Source organism: Adelges cooleyi, unplaced genomic scaffold (genome assembly GCF_023614345.1).
Source record: "Adelges cooleyi isolate 19-005CV unplaced genomic scaffold, UGA_ACOO_1.1 ACOO_flye_CR_arks_rails_tigmint_CR_PRNA_787, whole genome shotgun sequence".
NCBI classification, from domain to species: Eukaryota; Metazoa; Arthropoda; class Insecta; order Hemiptera; family Adelgidae; genus Adelges; species Adelges cooleyi.
The window spans coordinates 8,792-35,886 of NW_026096499.1; the positions used below are offsets into that span (position 1 = coordinate 8,792).

General features: G+C 30.8%; 1 protein-coding gene across 1 annotated transcript; it reads left to right on the plus strand.

Moving 5' to 3' along the window:
• Positions 1-363: 363 nt before the first annotated feature.
• Positions 364-9,067, plus strand: LOC126845450 (homeobox protein ceh-5-like). The gene is made up of 4 exons (XM_050584102.1): positions 364-461; positions 4,275-4,522; positions 5,757-5,935; positions 8,912-9,067. The coding sequence occupies exons 2-4, from the start codon at positions 4,300-4,302 to the stop codon at positions 9,065-9,067; spliced, it is 558 nt and encodes a 185-aa protein (XP_050440059.1). The 5' UTR covers positions 364-461; positions 4,275-4,299.
• Positions 9,068-27,095: the final 18,028 nt, after the last annotated feature.

The window sequence follows — 27,095 nt, forward strand, 5'->3', positions numbered from 1 at the left end:
ACTTAATTAACCCGGTAGCGCGTACACGGTAGTCGTACACAGAGCGGCGGTTACCGCCTACCTAACCGGGCGCACACACACACAATGCCAACCACCGCTACCCTTGATCGAAACGCAGCACACCCCCTGGCCGTCTTTTTTTCGAGTGTGTGCGTGTAGCGAAAACACTACTCTTAGTCCGCCGTACCGCAAGCATTTAGTTCATTGTAAACCTCGCATAATGCCCGGGATTTTCTTCGACCGAATAACATACATTATTATTAAATCATATGTTGTTGTTGTTGTTGTTATAGTACTATAATATTCACCAGGGAACCCGTCGTCGTCTCGGTTCGTCCGTCAGTAGCCGTTTGGGCGGTGTCCGTTCAACATCATCATCGAAACACTTAAGCGACCACGCGAACATTTTACCGGCGTTAACGCACAAACCGGACCGCCGAAAGGACCGCGCGCCACCGCCGGTGAGTAGCCCGTTTAGATTTTAGCAGCTTTATATAGTTTAAGTGGCAATTTTTTTCCCAAAAACAAATTTTCCATACGGTATTCCGCCGACTGCCTATAGAGTTTTACATCAAGCAGCCCGACACGGCAGCAGTTCAAATACAGGTCGATTCGTTTTGCGTAAGACACAAGATATCTCAAATAATAATACATTTTGTAGTTTTTCATTTTTAAAAAAGCTCAGTATTCGTTATTTTACAATATTGTTTTAATTTTGTAAACAAAAATACCATAGACGGAAAATAGGCTCGCCGAGATGCTGGACGAAACCCGGTAGGATTTTTGTTTGGTAAGAACTTTTCGAGGCAGACTTTTCCTATGTATAATACAGTGTTCACTATTGAACACATACTTTTGGCACTTTTTATACATTTTCCTGGAAACGAAACTTTAGCCTATCTGCATCTAATGGTACTAATCAGTTTAATTATACTTGCCTCAATCATTTTATAGTAAACAACGCTTTCTCAGGTTTTCTTATGTCGAAAAGCAACGAACTACTCGTCGTCGTGCATTCTTGCATTTTTAATAATCATCCTTCCTATATATTGTTGATATTAATAGGAAGTGGGATTTATACGTTTACCAGAAACAAACACCAAACCGATAAAAAATAGTGATATTAATATTTCAAAATTTAATTGATGGGAAAAATGAACAATGTACGATTTAATATCTATTGCCATTGTGATACAATGTTTTTTTATTATGACTTTCCTTTAGAGTGGATACGGCACTAAGCGCGTTTCATACAAAATCCATAAAAATTAATAATTTAATCGTATTTTATGCAAAATTTACTTTTGAAGTTGTATTTCCCTGCCGTTTTTTTTAGCCAGTGAATTAAAAATAATATAATATGATTGTTACATTAGTTATTATAATAAATAGACAATAAAAAATACCTAGGAAGATTTTAATATTATACAAAAAAAAAACAAGGTGCCTATTTAATTAACTTTTTAAAAGTAGAACGGTTTGATAAACATGTTGTCTGTTTCATAACTAGTTTTGAGTAATTACTTTTAAAATGATTGAAGTTTAATATTTAGGACGTGAGGTGTAATGCGGATGAGCAATGGATGTAGATAAAAATATTACTTCACATCAACTTTCCCTCCGTCATACATTTTAAGCTTTATCCACCTTAATAATAATTATTCAAAACTGGTTATCAAATTTGCTGTTAACCATTCTTATTCTCAATTTAATAATTTAACATATACAATTCCTTTTAAAGTTTCAAAACTTCATTGCACTTGAAAAAAATACTGAAAAAGATAGTTAAATAAATGGTAATTTTTACAATATTGTAAAATTACATCGATAAAAATGTTTTCAAAAAATAAACACATTTAAACAAGTACACATTTTGGGGTATTTTTGATACCGTTCAAGTTAAATCTTATAATCATCTTTATGGATATAAGGAATTTAATTAGTATACTATGTGCGAATCTAATTTTATAACAATCAGGAAATATCATAGAAACATTTTTGTCGATACTTAATTTTCTGTCAAACGGTGATTAAATGATTACAATATCAAAATATTTCATTGCTAAGCGAGATGTTTTCTTAATGTTGTTTTTTTTCTATAGGCTGATGGAAAATAGTTATTAAAGGGTTTATCAAAGGGAAAATAAACGCGTGGAAGAATAAATCATCCACAGGAATAACGATAGAATAATTCATTCTCTTTTTTTATTGATTTTAAATTAACAACTTCGGCTGCTGGGGCTATTAGTTCATTGGGTTAGAATGTGTCTCAATCTAAAGTCCTCTTCACATGTCTCGCAAATGGGAGGATCAGTTAGATAATAGATAGCAATATTGTTACAATTAATTATAAGCCGGCGCTTTGTAAAAAAAAAACAATGATAGCATTATTATTTGGAAACCGACCTATAAGTTGTGTTGTTATAGACATTTCATTTAATTGGAATAAAAAAACGCTTTTTATTTTCCATTATCCTAACCGGATTCCCACTTCATTTTTTTTGTCATTATTTGAAACTACACGCCAATTCAACTAACATTTAATCATATTTTAAATTCATAAGAGGCGATTGTGCTCTAACCTAACCTAACCTTTAGATATATTATAATAGTCAGTCTCACAATTTTGTCACAGCATTTTTGACCACTAAAATTGCTTTTACTCATAGAAAAAATATTTATATTAAAAATCATTCCCCGAAGCTTATACAAATTAACTTGTAATTAAAGTTACATGATCAAAACTTAACCAATTTTTCTTTTATGTTGCCTACATAAATCAACTTGAGAACCGCTAGTTTTCAATCCCCTTGACAAAAAATTATCGGTAAGCTAATTTAAAATGTATTTCAAATAAGTAGGACTTATAATCTACTTTTTAGGCCTTTGGGACTTTCGACCATTATTTCCTTTAGAAACTGACTGGTTTTTTCCACTAGAGTTGGGTACTCTTGTTGTATATGTAGACAGTAATCTTTTAACCTTCTTTATAAACAATATGTTAAACCTATCTTCAGATTAATTTTCACCTCTTAAATCCTATAACTGCATTTAAAAAATAAAAATAAAACAATTAACTTCCAATCCCCCCGGGGGTTTGGAAGTTTTGAGGATTTAGGTTTTCGGGCATGTATTGGATTTTGCAATATTTCTATTTTTTTAATAGACAAATTATTTGGGTCAATAAAAAATATGTGTCTTAAGATCTCTTAGCGTTAATTCACCTATCTGAGATACAAAATCCAGCTAGACATTTAAATTCCAAATAATATTTTTAGAAAATAGCCTACGCTTTTCGATCCTGCGAGTTTAATTTTTTTTATGTATTAAACCGTATGTGCATATACAATTTTCTCGGCGGTTAATATGTTCATAAGCGATATTTCAAGAGCAACCATAGCGTAATAATAATTATAATATACTAGGTCGACATTTCGGTGCCGTATGCGAGAAACAACATAATATAATTTACACTAGGTACTCGATGTGTTAACCGATATCCGAGACACGAACGCGATGAAAAAAAAAAAAATTGAACAAACAAAATACTACTTACACTAGGCCTATTCGCCGGGCGCATATGTTATTCGAAGAAGAAATGTAACAGTTATATTTTTTGTTCACAATTTTGCCCTATTCCGCGTTTAGACAACAGACACAGCCGAGTCTCGTCACGCGGTAAGAGTGAAAACACTTGTTTTTTTTATTTGTTTTTATAGCATGTATGACTCGAAAACTGATTTCACACGATAAAATATTTCCTCATGTATAATATACATGTTTGCCGCGTAACTATTTTCTCGCTTGAGCCGTTCTTTATTTGCAAAACGACGACATGTAAAAAAAAAAAAAAAATATATCAATATTATTTAACACATACTTAGAGCATTGATATTTTTTCTCATAACCGAAACAACGATTCCGAAGGCAGAATAATCGTTTTATTGGTACGTTATTTGACGGTTTAACACGATTCCGGCACATGAGCCGCGTGTGCCCCGCCGTATGTTTACACTGTTTTTCGTGAACGTCAGATATTGAAAAATGTATGATAAACGCCAGCCAGTACCGGTGCGCAAACAGTGTAAGATAATATTATCATACCGGGGGAATCGTCGCCAACCGCGTTTTATCGACGCGACATTATTAATATTATATAATTATTATTATTGTAATTTTGTTGTCGTTTTTTTTTTTCCCCCAACGAATTTACAATATTTCTCCGCTATCGTTTTTGGCGAATTTTCACAACAAAAAAAAATTCAATTCAACAGGTTTTCCGCGCCTACGCCGCCGACAATGTCTGCCGTCCAACAGTCGGCGAGCCACGCCAACGACGGTTCGAAAGTGCAACGCGGCGGCGACGACAATCAACGGCGAAGACCGGTGTTCCAATTCAGCGTCGATTACATTTTGAATAAGGCCGGGAACGCCGCCGAAACCGATGCCGCCGAACAGCAGCACCACTCGCACCGTTACGACTGGCTGTTGTGCACCAGATTCAAACCGCCCAAGCTCGACAGTGAGTACCTCTCTCTCTCTCTCTCTGCCTACTTAGCTTCATCGGGGTCGCGCCGAAGGCTTATTATAACAAATAACGCGTTTTAAGATTTGATTCGTCGAGAATTCATTTTGTCAACAAAACAAAAATTGCAATTTTGTATAGTTTTCTTTTTCGAAGACTTTGGCTGTGTTTAAGCCGTTTTACACAATATTCGATTTTTTGCGATTTTCGTTTATCATCTCCCGGAGCGCTTGTCAATTTTCCAAATTTCAATCGCGAAACGTATACATTTAATCATTTTTTTAACATTTTCACTGATCCATATAACCAGTTTTGAACGGTTAGGTAGCGCAGGGCGGTACAGAAATGCGCGCAAATAAAAATAACACTACAATTCGCCCGTTGTCCAGCTCTAAATTTTAAACTCTAATAACTTTAAAAGTGATTGTTCAAAAATGGTCAAAAGACACAAGTTATTCTTTATTTAAAAAGTTAATAACATATTTATGAGTTTCAAAAACAGATAGATCTAGCTCTGAAAAATACTAAAAAAGGGAAATATTTAGTAACTTTATAATAGAGTAAAATAACATAAACAAAAGTTTTTCTAAAAAAAACATAAAACTTAAATTATTCAGAAATTGTTGTACCTGATAAATACTTTATTTGGTCAAAAATTAAAAATATTCAACCTTTCTCCTTCATAAACCAAAAAACTTTTTAAAAAAAAAATAGTCTAATTAGTACCAAATTTTTATTGAAAAATAAAGGAGAACATTATTTATTATATTCTGAAGCGGGGCTGTTTTTTGTTAGATAAAATACTTTTTATAAATTATTGAAGTTTTTTCAATATTCTATTATAAAATAAAATCTTTATTGTATTAATTTTAATTAATAAAAAAAGTAATAAAATATACATTTGAGGTATGGTTTTTAAGGATAACTTATAAAAGTCAAATAGCAACCTATATATATTTAAATACCGGAAGACGAATTGTATTAGACTTACATATTATAATTATGTTTCCCTAAATGAAATGTAATGAAAATAATAACAGGTATTATTTATTTTTTCTACGATATTGATCAGAAATCCGATTCTGGCTAGCAGATATTGTATACGGTTTCACTGAGAACCCATAACTATTTTTTGAACTTTTTCAATTTGATCTATTTTCAGTTGAATAGTAATTTTTTTGGGTGTTTTAAAAATCTTAAAAATCTATAACCGTCGTCACTGCTGTTACAGGAACGAAAAAGAAAGACGGACAGCAAAAGCAGAAACGTAGGCCAGGCCGCAATCCTAGGATACCTTTCACCACGGACCAAGTGGCCACTTTGGAACGCGAATTTCGACAAAACGCTTACTTGGGAGGCGCCAACGACGTACAGAGGCTGTCCGAGCGATTGCGACTATCAGAAAGTAGAGTGAGTAATCCAATGGTCATTTGTTTTTGCTAAATATTTGAACCAACATGGGCCGTGGGAAGGATAAGAGGGGGGAGATAGTCCTCTCTAGTTTGATAGTTTACTTAAAGGAAAAGACAACGGGAATATTTTCTTACAAAATTTCTATTTTTCTGAGACATTGAAACCGTTCCAGATGGGAGAAAACATACCTAATTTGAGCAATGAATTAAGAAATTCAAAAATACCAACAGTTTCGGCAACGAACCATAATGTTGATATAAACTAACATTGCCACAAAACCAAATTAAGGCTAAGAGATCTATGCACGTTATAAAACCACTACTAATCTTAAATCCGCGAGTCTAGTTGCAAACATTAAAATATATGTTTAATGTTAAATGAACGTCCATTTCTACGTTCCTTAGCCAAATGTTGCATAGTGATATCCAAAATAAACATTTAAATGTATGTAGAAAAATCATCAATAAGAAAATAAATTGATTTCAGTTAAATATAACTCTATTGATTAGTAACGTAAAGTAGTAACAAACTATAGAATTTAATTTATAAATATTAAGTGGTTCCAGTCATGGCTCAAAACTCAATTAAAATACTTCTTATTATCTTAAGACGATATAGTCAATATTTTGTCAATCCGACTATTATTAATTTTGCCTAATTTTTTTTTTACATGTTCTTAAGAATTTATCCGTCAAATGTCTAAATTAACTGTTTAACCGATTTTGAATTAAAAAAAAAAAACTACTACCATTAGGCAATAGCGACAATTTATATCAGGTCGAATTAGCGAGAATTATATAATTTTACAAGAAAACCAAATAAAAATTATATTTTCAATTATAATTTTTCATAGGTCGTTTTTGTTAGGTTATTTCATTTTTATACAATTGTTGAAAAAAATGTAAAACAAACAGCATAAAATAAGTTGCTATTGACAAATAGGCAACAAATGTAAATGTTCCTAAATAATGGCAAATGGGAGCATATGAAACAATCGCTACACACACAACAACTATAGCATCAGTTTTTAGTATGTCAATGAGAAAATAATAGTAATATTAACTCTAAAATATGAATTTATCATATTGTATTGTATAATTTATTTTCTAATATTTTTAAAATAAAAAAACACATTAAAAATAATACATCAACTATTTGTACATTAATCACAACTAAATCAGTGTTTATTAAACCAAGTGTTTATTTATTTAATAATATTATGGTTCGCACAATATCCATATCATAGCATAAGTGCAATCTGTTTGTACTCAGCTAGAATCATAACTACTACCAAAATAATATTATATACCTGAAAGATAGCACCGACTATTATTTTATAATTCTCGAAATATTAAAGTATAAAAGTTGCTTTTAAAAGTCCAAATCTAGATAAAAGTAGAATAGTAAACCTAAACAATATTAAAATCACATAATAATGATGTTTAAATGACTATTTTATAGAGTAATAAAGTCAAAATAAATTATTTGTCAAAAATAAAATAATGGATTTTAGTGTCAAGCAAAGTTGAGTTTAAGTATCAAGTATTTAATAGGTATTAATATAGTGTTTAACATTGATTGCGACAGACGAGGCAAAGTGGTGAAACATTTGTTTTGTTTAAATGTGTAAATTCTAAACAATTTTGTTATTAAAAAATATGAAAACGGTTACTTTAATACTTTAGAAAAGTATGTTAATGCTATTTAAAAACATATAACTTTTATGCAAGGCTCTATTAAAGGGTTACACATAGTTATTACATATTATATTTTAACAGCTTGCGTACGAGTCCGCAACAACCGGGATACATTTTTATGTATCTAAGGTGGCTAGTAAACATATCAAGTTTCTGGCTAATATTTTAGTGTTTTCATAATATCTGGCCCAAAACAATTCATAGAGAATTTGGTCCCTTAAATTATTGAATTTGATATTAATTTCTATTTTGAACGTTGTGAATACAACATACATGCTCCCATCCCCAACTCTCATCTCTTATCCCCTATCTCCTTCCTTTATCTCTTATCTCTCTTATCAGATAAATCATGTGTTATTTTTCGTTATGATAACCTGTGTCGGTGTCGATTTTTCCGGTTGTGTTCCAAACATAGATATATATAATAAACTAGATTGCTAACTGTACATGCCACCAATAGAGAAGATTGAAGCAGCCACTTTCCACCATCTTGGTGGGAATTAGAACCTTATCACGCGATATATGTTACGAATAATATATGTTTATAACAATCACTTATATATATAATATTGATACAATAATATATACAGATATATATTATATGCATTGATAACACACATAAATTCACCAGAATGCGGACCGTCGGCTTCAATTTTATCGCTAGCTAGCAATCTAGTTTATTATATATATGTGTGGTTCCAAAGTAAAACCATATCTCTTATCGCTTTCTCTTATCTCTTATCTCGCTCATCTTATCAGATAAAACAGCCGATTTTTTCGTTATGATAAGCGGTGTCGATTTTTCCGTTTATGTGCCAAAGCAAAGACACAAAAATGTCAAAAGTCATAAGCCATATTGTTATTTTATCTACACAGTTAATTGGATGCAACAGTATGTTTTGAGAAATTTTATTTATACCTATCGTATATTTTTTTTATCAGTCGAATTTTACAGATTGAATAATTTTCTATTGTCAATTTTAAGTATAGCTGAGTTGGTAAAATTAAATAATACAAAGAACATGTTTACATGTTTATTTGAAAAAAACCTAACGACCGACTGAACGTTAAGATAGGCCAAACAATTTAACCCAATAGCAATGCCATTAATAATAATTTCAATAATTATGCCTATTTATCGTATTTGAGAATTAAAATTGTGTTCTCTAAATATCATCTAAATCTCAATGTGCCTGACCGATTTTTGATAAACTCAAAGATGTCCTTATGTTTATTCTGTGGATTGATAATTTATCGTTTTTTTAACGGTTTACAGATAAAGATATGGTTCCAAAACCGTCGTGCTCGGGAACGCCGGGATCATCACAATGGACACACCACAACACCGGCCACGACAAACGATAACGCCCATTGTCAATTCCTTCAAACGTCTACCACATCTGCGTTTAGACCCTTGAGCCGTTTAACGTGAAACGCCTTTTGTAAAAAAAAATAATAATTGTTCAAAACTGTGAATACCAAAAAAAAAACTTTTTTTCCAATGTTAAGTGTTGAACTTGTGTGTGTTGTGTAAATAATAATTTTTAAATCTTATTTATAAATAAAAAAAAAAAACATGTAATTATTATTTAATGTACACAGTTTTTGTTCCGATTTTTATTGATAGGTTTCTTCGGTCGAAACGATATTGTCTAGTAAACCTGTTTACCGGACATTCCTTCGATTTAAAGCTGTACTTTTTAAAATTTGATAATTTTCCGTTAATACACAATTGGTAAAACCGATTTTATACATAAACGTTTTCACACAGCAGCCGCTTTTAACTGTCTCTTGCGCACGTTAAACGCCATGATGATCCACACGAAGTTCATCACTGCAAAAGTCGTTTGTCCGGTTAGGTTAGGTTATACTAGACTTGGTCACTTGAACAGATTTGTATGAAGTGGCATGGATTGTGAGAGAGAAGAGTGCCTGAGTGAGTAGAGATAATAAAGGAGGAGAGAGGAGCTTGATAGAGGCGATTTTAACATGTGCTTACATTGGTAGAGTAACCAATTTAAGTACGTTGTGATCAAACCGTGGAAAAGTACAAACTTCATATCCATGGTGTTGAACTTAACCTAACGTGCCAGAAAGGTGCGGCTGGTCTGGGGTAGGTAATAAAGGAAGCGTGTAAATGTAAGTAGAAGAAATTGTTTAAGACGGGGTCTGGCAGAATGGTGTATTTCCAAACAGGTCTTACCCTCAGCTAGTTAGTAATATTATACAACAATCGATAGTGAACAATATTTTAAAATGATACAATTTTCAAATTCTTTATAAAAAAAACAGTACAGTGGGGTCGGGGCATAGTGGGGACGGGGAGGTCACAGGTTTATAGGAATTTTTAAATCTGAAAGTGATAAAATCACTTTCGAAAAAACGCTTCGATGCAAATCGGTAGTTAGTATTTTCAAGGCAGTACAATCTAAACCAAGCACAGTGTAAGCTAGCAAAGTTAGAAAGTATTAAATTGAATCGGCCATTTCAAAAACGACTTAGGTCACCGATTTTTCAAAACTGTCTTTTTATCAAATGTAATAATTATATACTTAGCTACGTATTCTGTGTGAAAACTCAATTTGTCAGACTCATATTTAATACAAATGTTGAGTACAAGAAATTTGAATCACTGCAAAATATATTTATGAAGTTTCTTGTGGCTAGTGTAATATTTCAAATTTGTGACTTGTGTCGTTTTTTAAATGACCGATAAAATTACCAAATAGAAGCATCAAAGCGATTTTATTCAATTTTGTCACTTTTATTTATAATAATTCTTGTAGACCTGTGACCTCTCCGTTTCCTCATTGCTTTGATTACATTATTCCAATACTCTACTGTACTAGGTCTCTCGGATCAAATCACTTGAAAACCCCGAAAAAACAAAAAAACTTGTACCCCCCCTAGGGGGGCGGGAAATGGGTATATTTTGTATTTGACAAAACTGACGTGCGCGGGCATACCAAATAAATATTTCTAATACATTTCAACTCGATCCGACTCTTTTTCTCGATACTATAGCCAGTAAAAGTTCTAACTTAAAAACTCGTACGGTTTTTTTTTTGTTTTTCCAACTTTCGTCTGTGAAGACTTAAACTTTTTCAACTTTTACCCCCTCAAAGTATAAACTAGACAAAATTTGTGATTTATAGAGTTGCTATTCGAAGGAATTGGTCTAGTATTAAAAAAGTTACAGTGTATACAGCGAAAAAAAAAGCCCAGATCAGAGTAAAACCAATACCTTCTCGCTTTGCATCGAAGCTAAAAAGGTTATTTTACTTAATTTTAATTATGTCCTTAAAATGTAATAAGGGGATTAGGTATAGTCGGTCTTTTTTTTGACGTTATAGACCAAAAAGCCAGACAAAATGTCGACTACTTAGGATGGTTCGATATCAATTCTGTAAAGACATACGAGTTCTTTAGAAACTTTTCTGTTATGAAACAAACATTTATAATTTTTTGTTTTTTTATGTGAACAAATTCGGTGTAAACCTAATTGCAAAATTAATTTTTTTAATTACAAGAAACTGAAATTTTAAAACAAAAATCGTCTTCCAACATAACATAGTAGAGTAACCAAAGAACTCGAATCTCCTTACAAAATTGAAATAATTGGACTACCTTATATATTTGAAATTTTGTCTGGCTTTTTGGTCTAAAATAAACCAAAATAGCTTTTGCTCATAGAAAAAATTATTAAAATTAAAAATAATACCTTGAAGCTTATACAAATAAACCGGTAAATTAAGTGGCATGGTGGACATTTATTAAAACAGTTTTTTTCTTAAATATTGCCTACACAAAACTCCTTAGAAATAGACTAGGTACGATGAAGGAACAAAATTACTACGTTTATGTGAAGCGATTAAAGTGATTTCACTTTTTTTGTTTATCATTTAAGGAGAGGTTTGAGTAAGGTAAGGTCAGGAATTACATAGGACTATACCCGTGGACTTACGTTCATAGCACCAACCAATACTGTAAGCTATCCAGTCGTCCGTTTGGATGTCGCTACCAGCTGTCCCGTAGATTTCCCAGTACCAAAACCCGTAAAATCCTAGACCGTAGAATATCATCGCAATCCTGAAGATTAAAAATTTCCGGAAACCTTCGCCTAGTGCAACAACGTCGTCCAAGTGTGCACCGCAAAAGTCTGATCCCTACATCATGGATACTATTAGGAAGTATCGCGGTTCTCGTCGATCACAAACGTCAGGCACATATTCATTCCGCTTACTTTGTTCAAATACTCTTCCAACATGAAAAACCAACACACCAGCAAGTCTACGATTTCGACGTAAAAATAAAATCCCACTTCGACCCAGTTGTAATAGTCGAAGTTGCCTGAAATAAAATTTGAGCATAAAAAAGATAAGGAATATTGATAGTTCTCAAAATTGTTAAAAACAAGAAAGACACGTCCACTGGTATAGTCTTCGATTCCACGGGCCTTCATAAACAAGTCGGCAACGATAAGGAGCTGCAATTCAAAAACATAGGCTATATAAAATTAAAACAGTTTAGGTCTTAATTAATAATGATGACTGAACGGAAAAAAAATACATTTTAATCGACCGGTTCAAAAGTATTGACGCGGAAACCTTGTCATTATTTTTAAAAAGATCATATTTTTCATTCGAAACAACTTTTTTGGAACTATCAACATTTGTTTTGTAATAACGTTTAGTTTTAGAAGACAATTTAATACTTTATCAAAAACCAATTTAGCTTAACTTAGTAAATAAATGTCAAACGCGTCTAAAGTAAAGACACTTTTTAGGTAAATTTGTTAATATGCGGACTTTTCTCTGTATCAAAACATTGTTGAGGTTTGACATTTTTCTTCGGAATGTTCCATAATTTTTTAGCCCTTTTTAACGTTATTTTTAACACTATTATTTTAACGTTGTCCTAACTTATGGTCATCTAAACTAAATTAAGAGCTAAATTACATTTTTAGTTTTGCGGTTTTAAATAAGATAGCCATTTACAAAAAAAAGTGTACAGTTCATTAGGACAACAAAAATGTAGTTCTAAATTACATTAATTGCACTCTTTTCTTCTTAAATGATTTTATAGCATGGAACCCCTTCAGCCCGAAAACGACACTAAATAGCTCGCCTACTTTAACCATAACATAGCAGATGCCATCGAAATAATAATGAGTCGTCGTTGTCATGCAAACGTTCTGACCAAACGTCAGAACATACAATTAAGACATTAGATATTATAGATCAGAAATAATCACTATTCACGCTAAATCATGATTCGTGTTTTATCATTTTAGCTATAAGGTTTTAAGTAGACAGTAACTTGTTATAATAATTCGTATCGTGTCTAATTTTTTTTATATAAAAGTTTTACAGTCTAATTTAATTGAAACTGTTTTTCGAAATGTATGATTAGGTATTTGTTATTGCGCCAATCATTCTTTATATTAATAAAATAATATGTTTCCTACATTCAAACTTCGTTATTTGCTTTATACAAACGACAAAAAAAAAATTGGAATAAATAAAAACGACAAAAAGATTTAATAAATCATGTTCATTATGCAAATAATAAGTAATTTTTTTTCTAAAACCACAAGAAATTTAATTTAACAACTGCCTTCATATAAAAAAATTTTTGGACTAAAATACTTTTTAACAATTTATTTAAAAACAGTTATAGTGAAATCTCCTTTATAAAAGTTGTATACAACAGTTGTGTAAGTGTTTATTTTTAACAATACTAATTGAACTATAGTTATTTTATAAATGTTTAAATACAAATGTTTGAAGTTTAAGAAATTGAATTGAATGAATGATTGTTCATTTTTTTTAAAGGGAATTGCATGTGGTCTGTTTTTAAGGAGTTTTGTATAGGCAATATTTAAGGAGAAAGACGTTTTAATAAATTTCGAATGTCAATTAATTTACCAGTTAATTGGTATAAGCTTCGAGGTAATATTTTTAATTTAAATAACTAATAATTCAATTAATTAAATTTGCAATTTTTTTAATGTTAAAACCTAATTGTATATATAAAAAAATCAAAAATCTGTTCCCTTAGTAGTCCAAAATTTGTCTGGCTTTTCCCCTTAGGTCATAATTTAAAATTAAGATATATGTCTTAAACAAGATGAAAGTGAGTTTTTTCATAAATCAAATATTATTTATTAATTTCTTAATAATTAAAGTATTTATTTTTTATAGATTGTATATTTTCTCTACATATAATTATGATTCAAAAAATAATGAATAACATACACCACTTACACAAACATGCGATGGCAGCGAAATTTTAATGCATTTTAGTAAAGTATAGATTTTTTTCACGTTTTTCCACATTTATTCAAGAAGAACAAAACTATTGTTTAACGAAGTTTTACTATAAATGCTTTTAGGTTTTATTACAAAATGTAATAGATTTATGAGAATTTGTATTGTAATGTTTTTTATATGGAATTTTCGTTCTACAATTTAAGTTCTGTACATTTTTTTGCAAAGTTTAATATTTTTAAAATTAAACTGGAAAAACAAAACACTACCAAACTTAACCAAAATAACTTTGATGTGCTACTGAAAAAATCAAGGGGTCTGCAATAATATATACTTAACTTTTCTCCCCCTCTATAAATAAGGACCAGCCTAACCATTATAGTATATTATATACCACTGAAAGAAAAAGAAAAACGTACTAATATTGTGACGGTTGTTAGGTATATACAACGTTCTATTTTCATGCCACAACATTTCATAAACGCACAAGGAAATAAAAAGCACATTTTTTTCACTGACTAATTCAATTTTTTTTTAATTTTTACTCGATACTAAAAAACCGTTTTTGTATTTGGTAGTACAAACAACCCGTCAACAAACAATGGTTATAAGAAAAATACATAGTTTTTATCGTGTTTAAATATCGTCATATGTTAAAATATATATATCGATGGTGTTTTGTAAAAAGGGCGTATACCACATAAAAATTGAAATTGAAATTGTTCAGGGAGAACAAAATAGTGTTTGTAAAAATGATTCCGTTGAAAACGGTCAATCTCGGATATACCTTCAAATAGTAGACATGCTGATAATAAGATTAAACTTATCATTATAGTTTTTAAGACATGTGTACATTTTATTAAGTATCATTTAAATTGATAGTAGTCGTGGTATGCGCCCTTTTCATAAATGAAGATTTTCGGACGCTCTTACTTTAACAATTTATCTATGTGGTATACGCCCTTTTACCAGTTAAATATTGTGAACGCCTTTTTGTCAAAAGTTTTTTTATGTGGTTTACGCCCTTTTAACATAACATATTTTTTGAAAGCCTCTATACGACTTAGAATAATTATTGTTTTTATTATAACAAATAATAATAATATTATAGTCTTGTACCAATTCAACACACTATTAATAATAATGTTATTATTAATTCTATTATTATTTGTTTGGAAAGCAATAAAAAAAAGTGTCTGTATTTTCTTTTACTATTCGTAATATTATTATTATAAAAACAAAAAATGTATAGGTATTACCTATCACAAATTTAACAAAATAATCTCAAAAAATTAATAGCATTACCCTTTGCTAATATTATAATTTGTAAAACAACACAACTGTGTAATTATTATCACAAACTTAATAAAATAAAATCAACAAATGTGTAGGTACCTATTATCACAAATTCAAATAATTAAGTCATAATAATATTAAAAGCTTAACTATAACAAGTAATAAAAAATGTGCTTGGTAACTAAATTTGAGATTCATTTTTTATTCATCTTCATCAGTTTCTGAAAGATTATCTCTAATTGCAGATTTATTTGGCAGATTTAAGTATTGTTGATGGTAACATTCAGGAATGACATTTTTTCTACACAAATTGGCAAGGTCATTATACTTTGCTGTATTTAAAGGTAGTTTATCAAAATAATACTTCTTATTGATTTGAATTTCACTTGACATTTATTAATTGTATTCTGAATTTTGGTTTTATTAAAAATTGAGTTGCACACTTTTGCCCAATCCAAAAAATCAGTATGGCTTAAAACAATTGTTGTGTAGGGACCAGTATTAATTCGAGAGTTTCTAATAACAGTTTCCCACTTAGAAGGGGCCCATGTTGATTGTATTGATCACTTTTTTTAAGTCAAATAAAATCAATTTCATTTATGTCCCTGGATCTTTAGCATATTAGCATATATTATTTTTTTATTTTTCGGATACTTAATCAGCTGACAGCCGATCGCTGTCATAATTTCTAATCGGTATCAGATTCGCAGAATTTCGTGTATTCTTAACCTGTAATAACTGATAACTGATTTTAAAATAAAATCTATAACTTCAGTTGTGTTGTGTGGACAATGAAAATCCGACAATGGACAATGAATAATGATGCAATTATGCATAACAAAATGACACATAGTGTGTTATATCCTAAAAATGTAGATGAGGAAGAAACAAAAACTATTTTTAATCTTTTTAGCAATAAAGACAATTAGTTAAATTGTTCTGTATTTTTTATTGTATATTGTACTATTAAGTTTTGTATCTTATACTTAATTGTGATAAGAGTTTTATCAATAAAAGAAGTAATGTTTTTTTTCTTAAGTCACGAGGCACGAATTATTTTGGATAATGAATTACTGCTGGCTGAGCGAGCAAAACGAGTTCCCAATACCTTAACCTAGTATCTATGAAAAAAATTTGTACGATATTTTTTATCAATGTACGATAACTTTGTCACTCATTTTACGAGAATTACGTTTTAAAGCGTGGCAACACTGCGGCAAGTCCTAAGTACTGTAGCAAAACGAAAGGCAACAGAGAATACTTGTGAAGCGCCAAGGAAAATAATTACACTTGATGAAAATTCATTAGATGGAAATAACAGTGAAATACAGGTTAGAGATGTCAGTTATGCTAAAAGAAATTTGTATAAGCTGATTATGTTCGTAAAAATGAAGCTGTTAATGCTTGTAATAACATTTCTATATATAACTATGAGGTTATCAACATTGTAAAGAACTTTAAAGATGACACAGCCGTTGGTCATGATAGGATTACTAGCAAGTTATTAAAATATATTATCGAACTTGTAGCAGATCCGCTTGTGTATATTTTCAACATGAGTATTCAGCAAGGTATATTTCCGGATAATCTTAAACTAGCTGTGATTAACCCTGTTTACAAAGCTGGAGATAAAAAAAATGTCAATAATTATAGGCCTATACCTTTGCTTAATAATATTGCGAAAATATTTGAAAAAAATAATTCAAAAAAAGATTAATTTCGTTTCTAGAATCCAACAAACTGTTATCGAAAAATCAATATGGTTTCAGACCAGGTATAGGTACCGAAGATGCTTTATATTATACAACTCTGTTTGCTTATAGAGAATTAGATAACAGTAATAAAGTAATTGCCGTGTTCCTTGACTTAACAAAGGCATTTGATACTGTTGTCTGTTAATCACAACATTTTATTCCAAATTTTTCCGAACTTTGGTATAAAAAATTATAGTTTTAATTGGTTTAAAAGCTACTTAACGAACAGGAAAAAAATGGTCAGGATCAGTGACATTACAGGTCAGGTTAGCTTAGTTGAATATGGAGTACTACCTCAAGGAAGCGTTCTAGGTCCAATTTTATTTTTATTATATATCAACGCAGTAAGTGATTTAATTATTGATGGGTTGGTAGTCTCTTACGCTGACAATACCTGCTTGCTTTTTACCGATAAAACTTGGAACGGGGTTCATCACAAAGCGACTGTTAGATTAAAAAATATATACCAAATCCTATGTAACAGTTATCTGATGCTTAATGAAAATAAAACAATGTTTATGTCTTTTTCATTTTACAAAAGTTTCCCAACACTTAATCACATTAAAATACATAGGTGTATCGATGGTATTAGTTGTTCTGACTTAAATAGTTGTTTAACGATTAAAGAAGTCTCAAGTACGCGGATATTTAGGTATCATATATGATAATAATTTACGTTGGAATTCACACATACATAACGTGGTAGGAAAGCTACGTCAATTAACTTATAAATTTCATATATTAAAAGATTTGGTACCAAAACACACAATGCGTACAGTTTATTTTGCTTTACACCAATCCATATTTCAATGCCATGTCTGTAAAAAAAAAAATATTCAGCTCTCTCGAAATAACGCTAAAAAATTAGTATACGATTGGTTGTTCTCTCCAATAAGTTAAAATATTTTAATCTTAGCTTCTATTGCTGTGTTTAAGTTGTTTATTATTTGTATATTCTTGTTTCTCTTTTTTTGTTGTTAATTTGCTATATATGCACATACATTTTAGTTAAGTTCTATAACTCTCTATCTCTAACACAAGCTTTTAGCTTAAAACAGATAAATAACCATGTAAAATTTTTATATACTGAAATTTTGTAAGTTAGGATGATTTTAATAAAAAAAAATATATATATATATATATATATTTTTTTTTTAACTTTTTTAACTAAATAAACATTTATAAATTAGCCATGGAGAACAGAATTAATGTATTTCATTAACAATATTGTATTTTCGAATATACATTTGTTTTTTTAAGTTTAACACTATTAAAAACGTCCGTATCATTTAAAGCGTTGTTACAAACACTAATACTGTAAGTGAAATCCAATGACATTTACCGTTACCCAATGAAATAATGTATTTTATTTATACAAAGCACACAATTTAAATAATAAAATTGTTTTGTTTTATGAAGCGACCGTATCGCAGTTACATACACCACCAGTACCTACTTGGTTATTACATATCGAACAAATTCGCTCTTTGACGAGCTCAAAAATATTACAGCGACATACATAATAGGGTCAGGTAAATTGTATTTGTTTGTCAACAATATTTTTTTATCGTCTATACAAGTTCGTTTTAAACGGTTTTTTGTAAAAAAAAAAAAAAATACGAACATGACCAACCAAGTAACACATAGCACGTTATATAAATACTCGTCTTATTGTAATTACAGACCAAGTCAATAGCATTTATAAATATCGACAACTCCCAATTGACAGAAATCGAATATTTTGTTCTAGTCGAGTTTACAATTATGTAATAGGTTCATTATGCATATTAAGCAGAGTGAAACCAAGACAGTCCGTTAATCGGAGCTTTACGATAAACCATAAGCATTTAGCCGTTAGGTTAGGTTCAACTTCAATTTAGCGTTACAACAATAATTGTGTGTACAATGGCGTATACTCGTAACTAATAAACGATTTGGCCAGGCTTAAGTATGTAAATTAAAAACATATCAAAATGCGCTGCAGCCATCTTGCGTCATAACCAACGAACACATTTTTGTTCGCCGTCGACATAAAATGTTGTTTCTCCATTAACAACGACAATACTGTGATTGACAATAATCTACACTACGTTTTCGATTTATTCGGACAAACCGAAAAACCTCTTCGTTCACACACAGACGACATCGCAGAATAACAATTATTTTGAGCAACAAAAAAAGCTGTATACCTACGCCAACGGGCGACGGCCAGATAATTGAGAAAAGACTACACTTATAAGAGCACTAAAGAATAAAGAAAAGATACGTCGCACGTATTAAGTTACAATATGCCACGGACATGGTGATAAAGAAAAGAGCGTCGCGCCATCTGGCTAATTGCAGCGGTCGCAGAATTCTGTGACCACAGCGTTATCATAAATGGTTGAATCGCGCGCATTTTTTGAACGGTTGTCAAATAAAAAAAAAGTTTAAATATTATTTTAATTTTAATTATAATATAATATTAAGTTTAAATTGACCCGTTTACCATGTTCGTTGATAGTAAATCAATAAAAAGTGAAAAAAATTTTACACGATATTATATAGAATAGTTTATATTCTGATGATAGCATTTCGTGAAAGCGCGAGTTCTTAAATTATAGCGACATTAATAATTATTACAACATTAACAAACAGATAGGAATATAATACAACAACGGTTTTGATGAAAGTATTCAATCATAATAGAATTATACAGGGTGTTCAACTTACCGTGTACCACACAATATCTCATTGGGTTTAATAAAAAAAATTAATATATCCTTTCCATAGTGTTTTTATGCAATGTGATCTTCTCAATTCCTCACAATTTTTTTTTTATATCCCACACCCAACTTAGTTTTTTCGATAGCAACTTTTGAAACTTAAATGGTAATGCATACATTCCATTACCTTTTTTAATTTACAATAATGTACTACAAAATTTACTATTGTAATTATCTATTCAATTTTAAATTAGCAGTATTGAAATGTACATACAATAATACAACTTAATTTAATATTGTGTTTGAACTATAATTTATAGTTGAACTTTGAAGACAAAGATTATATTAGAATGATTCTTAATTTTTTTGGCTCAACTAAACGTAACTAGTTTAAAACCACCAAAAAGCAACCGAACACAAATTGTACATCTACAAAAATTGATTTTAACCTAAACAAAAAAAAAAACAGGTTACGCTTGGATGGCATTAGTGAATACATTGTTTCGCATTGTTTCCAGGTTTAAAACAAGCAATGAGCTTGATGTGCGAATTGTTTTTGCCCTGTTACTTTCAGTGGCGGCCCGTAGGAAAATACTCAGAGGAGACGGAAAATTAAAACTGTTAATACCTACGAAAACGTAAAAATAACTTTTTAGCTTCGATGCAAAGCGAGAAGGTATTGGTTTTACTCTGATGTGGGCTTTTTTTTTTCGCTGTATACACTGTAACTTTTTTAATACTAGACCAATTCCTTCGAATAGCAACTCTATAAATCGCAATTTTCATCTAGTTTGTACTTTGGGGGGGGTAAAAGTTGAAAAAGTTTAACTCTTCACAGGCGAAAGTTGAAAAAACAAAAAAAAAAACCGTACGAGTTTTTAAGTTAGAACTTTTACTGGCTATAGCTTCGAGAAAAAGAGTCGGATCGAGTTGAAATTTATAAGAAATATTTATTTAGTATGCCCGCGCACGTCAGTTATATCAAATTTGAATTTAACCCAATCCATAACATATTAAACGGAAAAATAATTCGGCACTACAGTTTTTTTTTAATAGCCGGAAAACTGTGTTTTCGCAGATTTCGTATATTTTAACAAAAACACCTAAAATCTTTAAAAAAAATTGATCAAATCATTAAAACAATTTTATTTATATCTATGCAGAATGATACTATTAGGTTTTGTGCTCAAGTAACACTCTTGACTTAAAGTTTACACAAAGTTCATTTTTTTTTTTTTTTTTTTAACTAAAAACCCTGTGTACCAGATGTGAGAAACGAACAGACACTAAAAACTATCAGTTGGTAACGTCTATCCGTGTTAGATTAGGTTAGGGCCCAATATTCGGTATCATAATATTGTGTTTATTACATGATATCACAGGCGACAAAAATCGTGTAACTGATTATAGTAGCCACTCGATTTATTGGGAAAAAAACCTATCCGTGTACTTATTAAGTCACTTAATGATTCTGATACGACAAAACCACTGTCGTTATCTCGTTTTTTTATAGCCTGCGTTATATAACCTTACCGAAGGTCAACTATGAGTATATAAGGTCCAACTTCCTGCAAATAATCAAGAGGACTGTTGTTTTTTGGATTCAGATTAAGTGTTGGTTTTTATGCAGTATACCGCCTCAACATGTATTTTTTATTACACAATTTTTTTAAAGGAAAACTAATGTTTTGTATATTGTTATACTGTTATTCATTTAAAGAGATTCACGCTTGATTGTGTGAATTGTCTAATATTAGATAATCTGCTTCGTGCTAATTTTAATTTTTTAGTTTATCAACTTGTAGCTCTAATTTTGTATAAAATATTTCATTTTTTTATTACTATGTACTATTACTATTAGGATAAATTTTAATAATAAATAAGTCATAAATGATAATATTTTATTTTATTTTATACTGCTCCTATGCTATTATTAAAAAAACAAAATTTTTAAAATCTCCATAAAAGGTTATTGTTAAATAACAGGCAACAGCCGCCTGCTAGTGGCTATACACGTTAGTAATATTTAACTAATATGTAATATATGTAGGTAAAATTTATTGTTTTCTCCATCACAGTACCAGTATACGATTTATTTAAATTTAAATGTAAGAAAATCGATTTTTCTTTAGAAAATAACAAGAAATTAATATACAGGATGAGGCAGTAAAACGGCGATTTTCTAATGTATTTAAATGGTAAAACTCGTTTCACTATCCCACCCTTTACATTTTAAGTATCTATGAAAAGGTTTTTTTAGTTGCATTTTATTTTGTTTATTGTCAATCTAGTAAAATAGAAGTATAATATAGCTTTGAAATAATATAATCTATGAAGTATAAATAGTTTGTGTGAGATTGCTTTAATGGAAGTATATAATACATAAATATTAATTTTATTGAGAATAAGCGATTATAATTTAAACTATGGAGTACAAACGATTGGAACATGAATCGTCGACCATTCCAACAAAATATAACAAGACATTGTATATGTGTTATTTGGTCCACTAAGTTTTTGCAAAAAAAAAAAAACCAGTACAGTGGGGTCGGTGCATAGTGGGGACGGAACATAGTTGGGTCGGGGCATACTGGGGATGGGAAGGTCACAGGTTTACAGGAATTTTTAAATCTGAAAGTGATAAAATCACTTTCGAAAAAACGCTTCGATGCAAATCGGTAGTTAGTATTTTCAAGCCAGTACAGTCCAAACCAAGCACAGTATAAACCAGCAAAGTTAGAAAGTCTTAAATGAAGGTTCTGTATTTACAAATGAGCATCAAAGCGTTGATTTAAAAGCGATTTTATCTAAGAGGACTAGTACAGTAGAGTATTGGCATAATGTAATCAAAGCAATGAGGAAACGGAGAGGTCACAGGTCTACAAGAATTATTATTATAAATAAAAGTGATAAAATTGAATAAAATCAGGTAGGTACAAGTATTAGTTCAGCGTTTTCTATTTTTTTTTTTTTTTTTTGCTATACATTAATTTTTAAAAAGCTCGTTGTTTCAAAATTCAATTACAAAGAGATAATTCACTTTTACAATGAATGACACAAGAATTACTATTACAGTGAGAGATTTTTAGAGAACAAATCAATTGTTACATTTATTCAAACCTACTGTTTCGGATAATTGATTATCACTTTCATAATCCATTTTCATTATCCAAAGTAACTTTTGTTCAACACTTTCATTTTTTGAAGCACAAACGGTAGCATATTCAGATATTCTGTATTTCTGTAAAACGTTTTTATGTTGTCTGGAAAATTATTTAAATACTGTCCAATCCAGTCGGCTTACCCTGAGACGTTTACGACCTTTTGCTTTTTTAGCATCGATATGGAGTCATAGAGATATATATTCAACGCTGTGGCGTGGTTACCGTGAATGCAGTGGAAAAAGCTGGCCAAGACGAATTCTAATTTAGGGAATTATACGTACGGTTTACCTGTACTACATTTTTAATTTATAAGTCAAATGTAACCTAAAATGTTTGTAACAGCACAGGTATATGCCATTAACAATCGTCATTTAACTATAATAATAAATGTTTAAAAATTAATATGATCAAATCAGATGGATGATTACTATTTACTCCTTAATAATATGTCATGCTGGCAGCACAACTAGCACCGTTAATAATCGTATATTGTACACACATATTGTTAGTGTTGGCATTACTGGGAGGCGGTCTTTTTAGGGGCGGCGTTTTGTCGATTTTTTGTCCGGCGACGTTTTGTCGGGCGACGTATTGCGGTGTAACCACTATTATTGATTCCATACTATCTAAAATGTTATCGCCTAACGCGCGGACAGGTAAATGATATTACTTTAATTGTATCTGGGGTCGCATTTATATTATTTCTGTAGGAGTATATACACAGACATACAGAAGCACGAAGATAATGATTATTACTAGACATTAAAAATTACGAGTTTACTTACTTACTTTTGACAAATATAATAACAACAGACTAGCAGTTATCGATGAAAATTTGATTATAACTATAGTAATAAATTAATACAATTTTAATATATAAAGATATTTTTTTGGTTTGTCAACGTTTTTCCGTTTACGTTGTATAGTACTTTATCCGAAGAATATTCCATAGAAATTTGGAACATAATCGACTATTTTAAAAAAAGTAATATGTACATTTTTATGTGTTTTCCCAATTTTGAAGGGGAAGAAGTGAACTTTCAAAATTTTGCCCCAAGAAATAAACTTTTAGATAAGATTTAGATTTAGAACGGGAGGCACTTGTGACGGCCAACCCTTGTAGTCAGAACGATCGGCTGGTGGAAATAGTGATTGAATATTGTGAGAATAAACAATATAATCTCAACTATAATCGTTCATGCGTAGTTGCCGTTAAAATAGTGCAACTTTAATACAAATAACTCTATTATTGTTAGTTGTTACAATTCATAAATGTGAAACGTTTATAAAAAATAGTTGAAAACATTTTGGTAAATATATTATTTTACTTATCAAATTAATCTGGACAGTTCATCATGACCCTCGGAGACAGTTTGGGATTAAAACTGTCATGGGTAGGAAAAATTCTGTTGCGGTGGCGTTTAATTTTACAAGTCAGTCACACGTTAGAAAACAGTATTTTATGGTGTTTAATTTTTTTTCCAAGACAGCCGCCAAAGGGTTAGAGATTTCTAATATATAAAGTAAATACATGAAGAAATCGGTTAACGGCATAGAAGATACGTGCAGACACAAAAAACAAAAATAAATACAATTAAAAACACATCATTGTAAAAACAATACCTTCTCAACTACGCACCGAAGCTAAAACAAAAATTGTTTTTTGGTAAAATATGCCGTTCTTAAAAATATAATACATAAGGACTCGTTTTAATCATCAAGACATAATATTAGGTAACTCACGGAGCATGATCTAACCTCTCTCTGGATAGTTTTTTTTATTCAGCGAATTTAAATTCCCTTTATTCTTTATCCAGCGAGATAAGGGTTTTCTATACTTAGGTCAATACTTCCTAGTATACTTATTATTCATTATTATATGAAATATAAATCATATAAAATATGAATTGTGTGAGTATAAGACGACCTGACGATGGACAACATCAACAACGCTAGTCGAATACTCGAATGACTAAAATCTAAATTGTAGAAAAACGATCATTTTTACAATTCAGTATAAATTGCAATGCTCTGCCAATGATCCTCGTTTTAATAGTATTTCGTTATACACCGTACATGACAAAATATCTAAAAATAATATCCTCATCTGCTATTTGCGGGTGCCATGCGACGACGACGATAGCGGTCGATAAGAAGTGTCACGCACTCGCAGGCACAAGTCAATAAACTGTTTGAAGCCACAAAATTTGAAATTGAAATTTCACTTTAATATACATCATTCTACTTCAAACGTACTGTCCTTAAAAATACTTCGATTTAAATTTTTAAAAAACATTTGAATTCTTCACAACATTTCCAAGGCATCGGTGGTCGTGGCACAATTTTAAAATTAATAGGAACAGTACGTTTGAATTAGAATGAGTTGTTTTCGACTAAAAAAACGCAGGTGTAGAGGCCCCTTAAGGGGGGGGAACATCCCAATGAGTTATCGACAAATTCCGTAGGAGCGCGCCACTATTATCGGTTGCAATAAAATAATATAAATTGTACACGTACTGTCGTCGCACGTCGGCAACCGGCAACGTGCGACGGTCTGGTGCGATAAACAACAATGTTCTCAGTTTACAATACTATTGTCATACGCCTACCTACCTATCCGACCGATTATGAACCCATCGGCCGAATTTACGGTTAGGTACATACATACACCGTTCAAAATAAAAAGCGATGTCGGTGGCTATCTGAATGCCACGTGGAAAAACCGGTTTTCAGGTAGCCGCTGAAGTCGCTTGTTATTTTGAACAAGAATATACAAGATAATAATATTATTATTATTATTATTTATCATTTATATTATGAATGATATTAGAATTATTTGTTACTTCGTGACTAGGTCGTACTGTGTAGATTGCTATACTTAAATTTAGATACATTTTGCGTTTTTACCAAAACGAATGTTTAGGCATGTTATATGTCATTACCATTTGCGTCCCTGAAGTGAAACGTGAAAGCGGTAAAAGCGCAAAGTGTGGTTTTTTCTAAAAAATAACGGCAAACAAAAACATGGCCGACCATTTAAAAGCAAAAAAAAAAAGCTCGAGACCCCAACTCATTGAAAGTTTAACTTATAATAGAATGCAAAAAAAATATTCTCTAGTCGTTCCAGAGACTTCTTCAAGTTCTCTAGAGATTCCTCTTTCTGTGGAAAATACAAATATGTAAGTATATCATTGCAGTAATAATAAGTATTTGTTTATTTGACCAATGATATATTATAATAAAATGCAAGCCAATAGAGGTATAATCTCCATTAGCATACATACTCTGTAATACAAAATATAATGAATTATCTATTAACACATTTTCCAAAATTTAACCCCTAAGAGTGTAAAAAGAAAACGCGTATATTCAAAACAATAAAAACTCTCCGTTAGCTTGGAACAAATTAAAAAAAAAAGAGCATATTGCAAAACCCCGGGCGAAGCCGGGCAACACAGCTAGTATACTATATTATAGTACATACTACAGGTACACACATATATATTATATATAATAAAAAAAGTAAAATATGAAATTATCTCCTACTATTAGGTATAATTAGTAAATATTTTGTTCATGAGTCATAAGTCTTATTGCTTCCATTAGCAATCAAATATTCAAATGGAAAATGTTATCATCTTATCAATTTTTCGTCCCAACGCGTCCGACCATCAGTGATGCCGACTTCTTGTCGGTATAGAGGTCTTATTCCCGTATAACCTTTTGGTTTTTTTCCGTTAATTAATTTCACCATTTCTTATGTCGAGTCATTAGTTTAAGCTATTAACGAATTATCGTTGTTTTACACTTTAAATTTGGCCAATGTCCATCACTCATCTGTATTTAGCGTCGGCGTCTACACAATGGTAATATAGATAAAAGATATTTTGTGTGCCGGACATGCCCGCACTGTAATAACACAACAAGCGACGCCTCAGTAAAATCATAATTTCACAATGTTGTTATTTACCAAACGACTCGACTGCTTAGTAGACGAGCCTTGAGTATTTAGGATAATAATTTAACTGCTAAATCCTTAGAAATTGGATCGAGTTTAATTTTGAATTTATTTTTAAGAGTTTGATATTAATTTTAACTTATAGTGCTCATCCGCCGTGTACGATAATGTCTGTGGATCCCTTCCGTTTCGATAAAAGTAAGTTACGATTACAGTCTCTTCTTTTTTTTTTTTTTTTACTTTTATGTATTATTATTTTTTACCCGAGTAAACTAATAAGGTGATTCAAAATTGACGGTGATGAAATTTAAATG

Excerpts from the sequence above, each read along its gene's own strand:
- LOC126845450 (XM_050584102.1), top strand. The coding sequence starts at position 4,300 with ATGTCTGCCGTCCAACAGTCGGCGAGCCACGCCAACGACGGTTCGAAA. Across the intron at positions 4,523-5,756 it reads CAAACCGCCCAAGCTCGACA|GAACGAAAAAGAAAGACGGA; the intron begins GTGAGTACCTCT and ends CTGCTGTTACAG. Across the intron at positions 5,936-8,911 it reads TGCGACTATCAGAAAGTAGA|ATAAAGATATGGTTCCAAAA; the intron begins GTGAGTAATCCA and ends AACGGTTTACAG.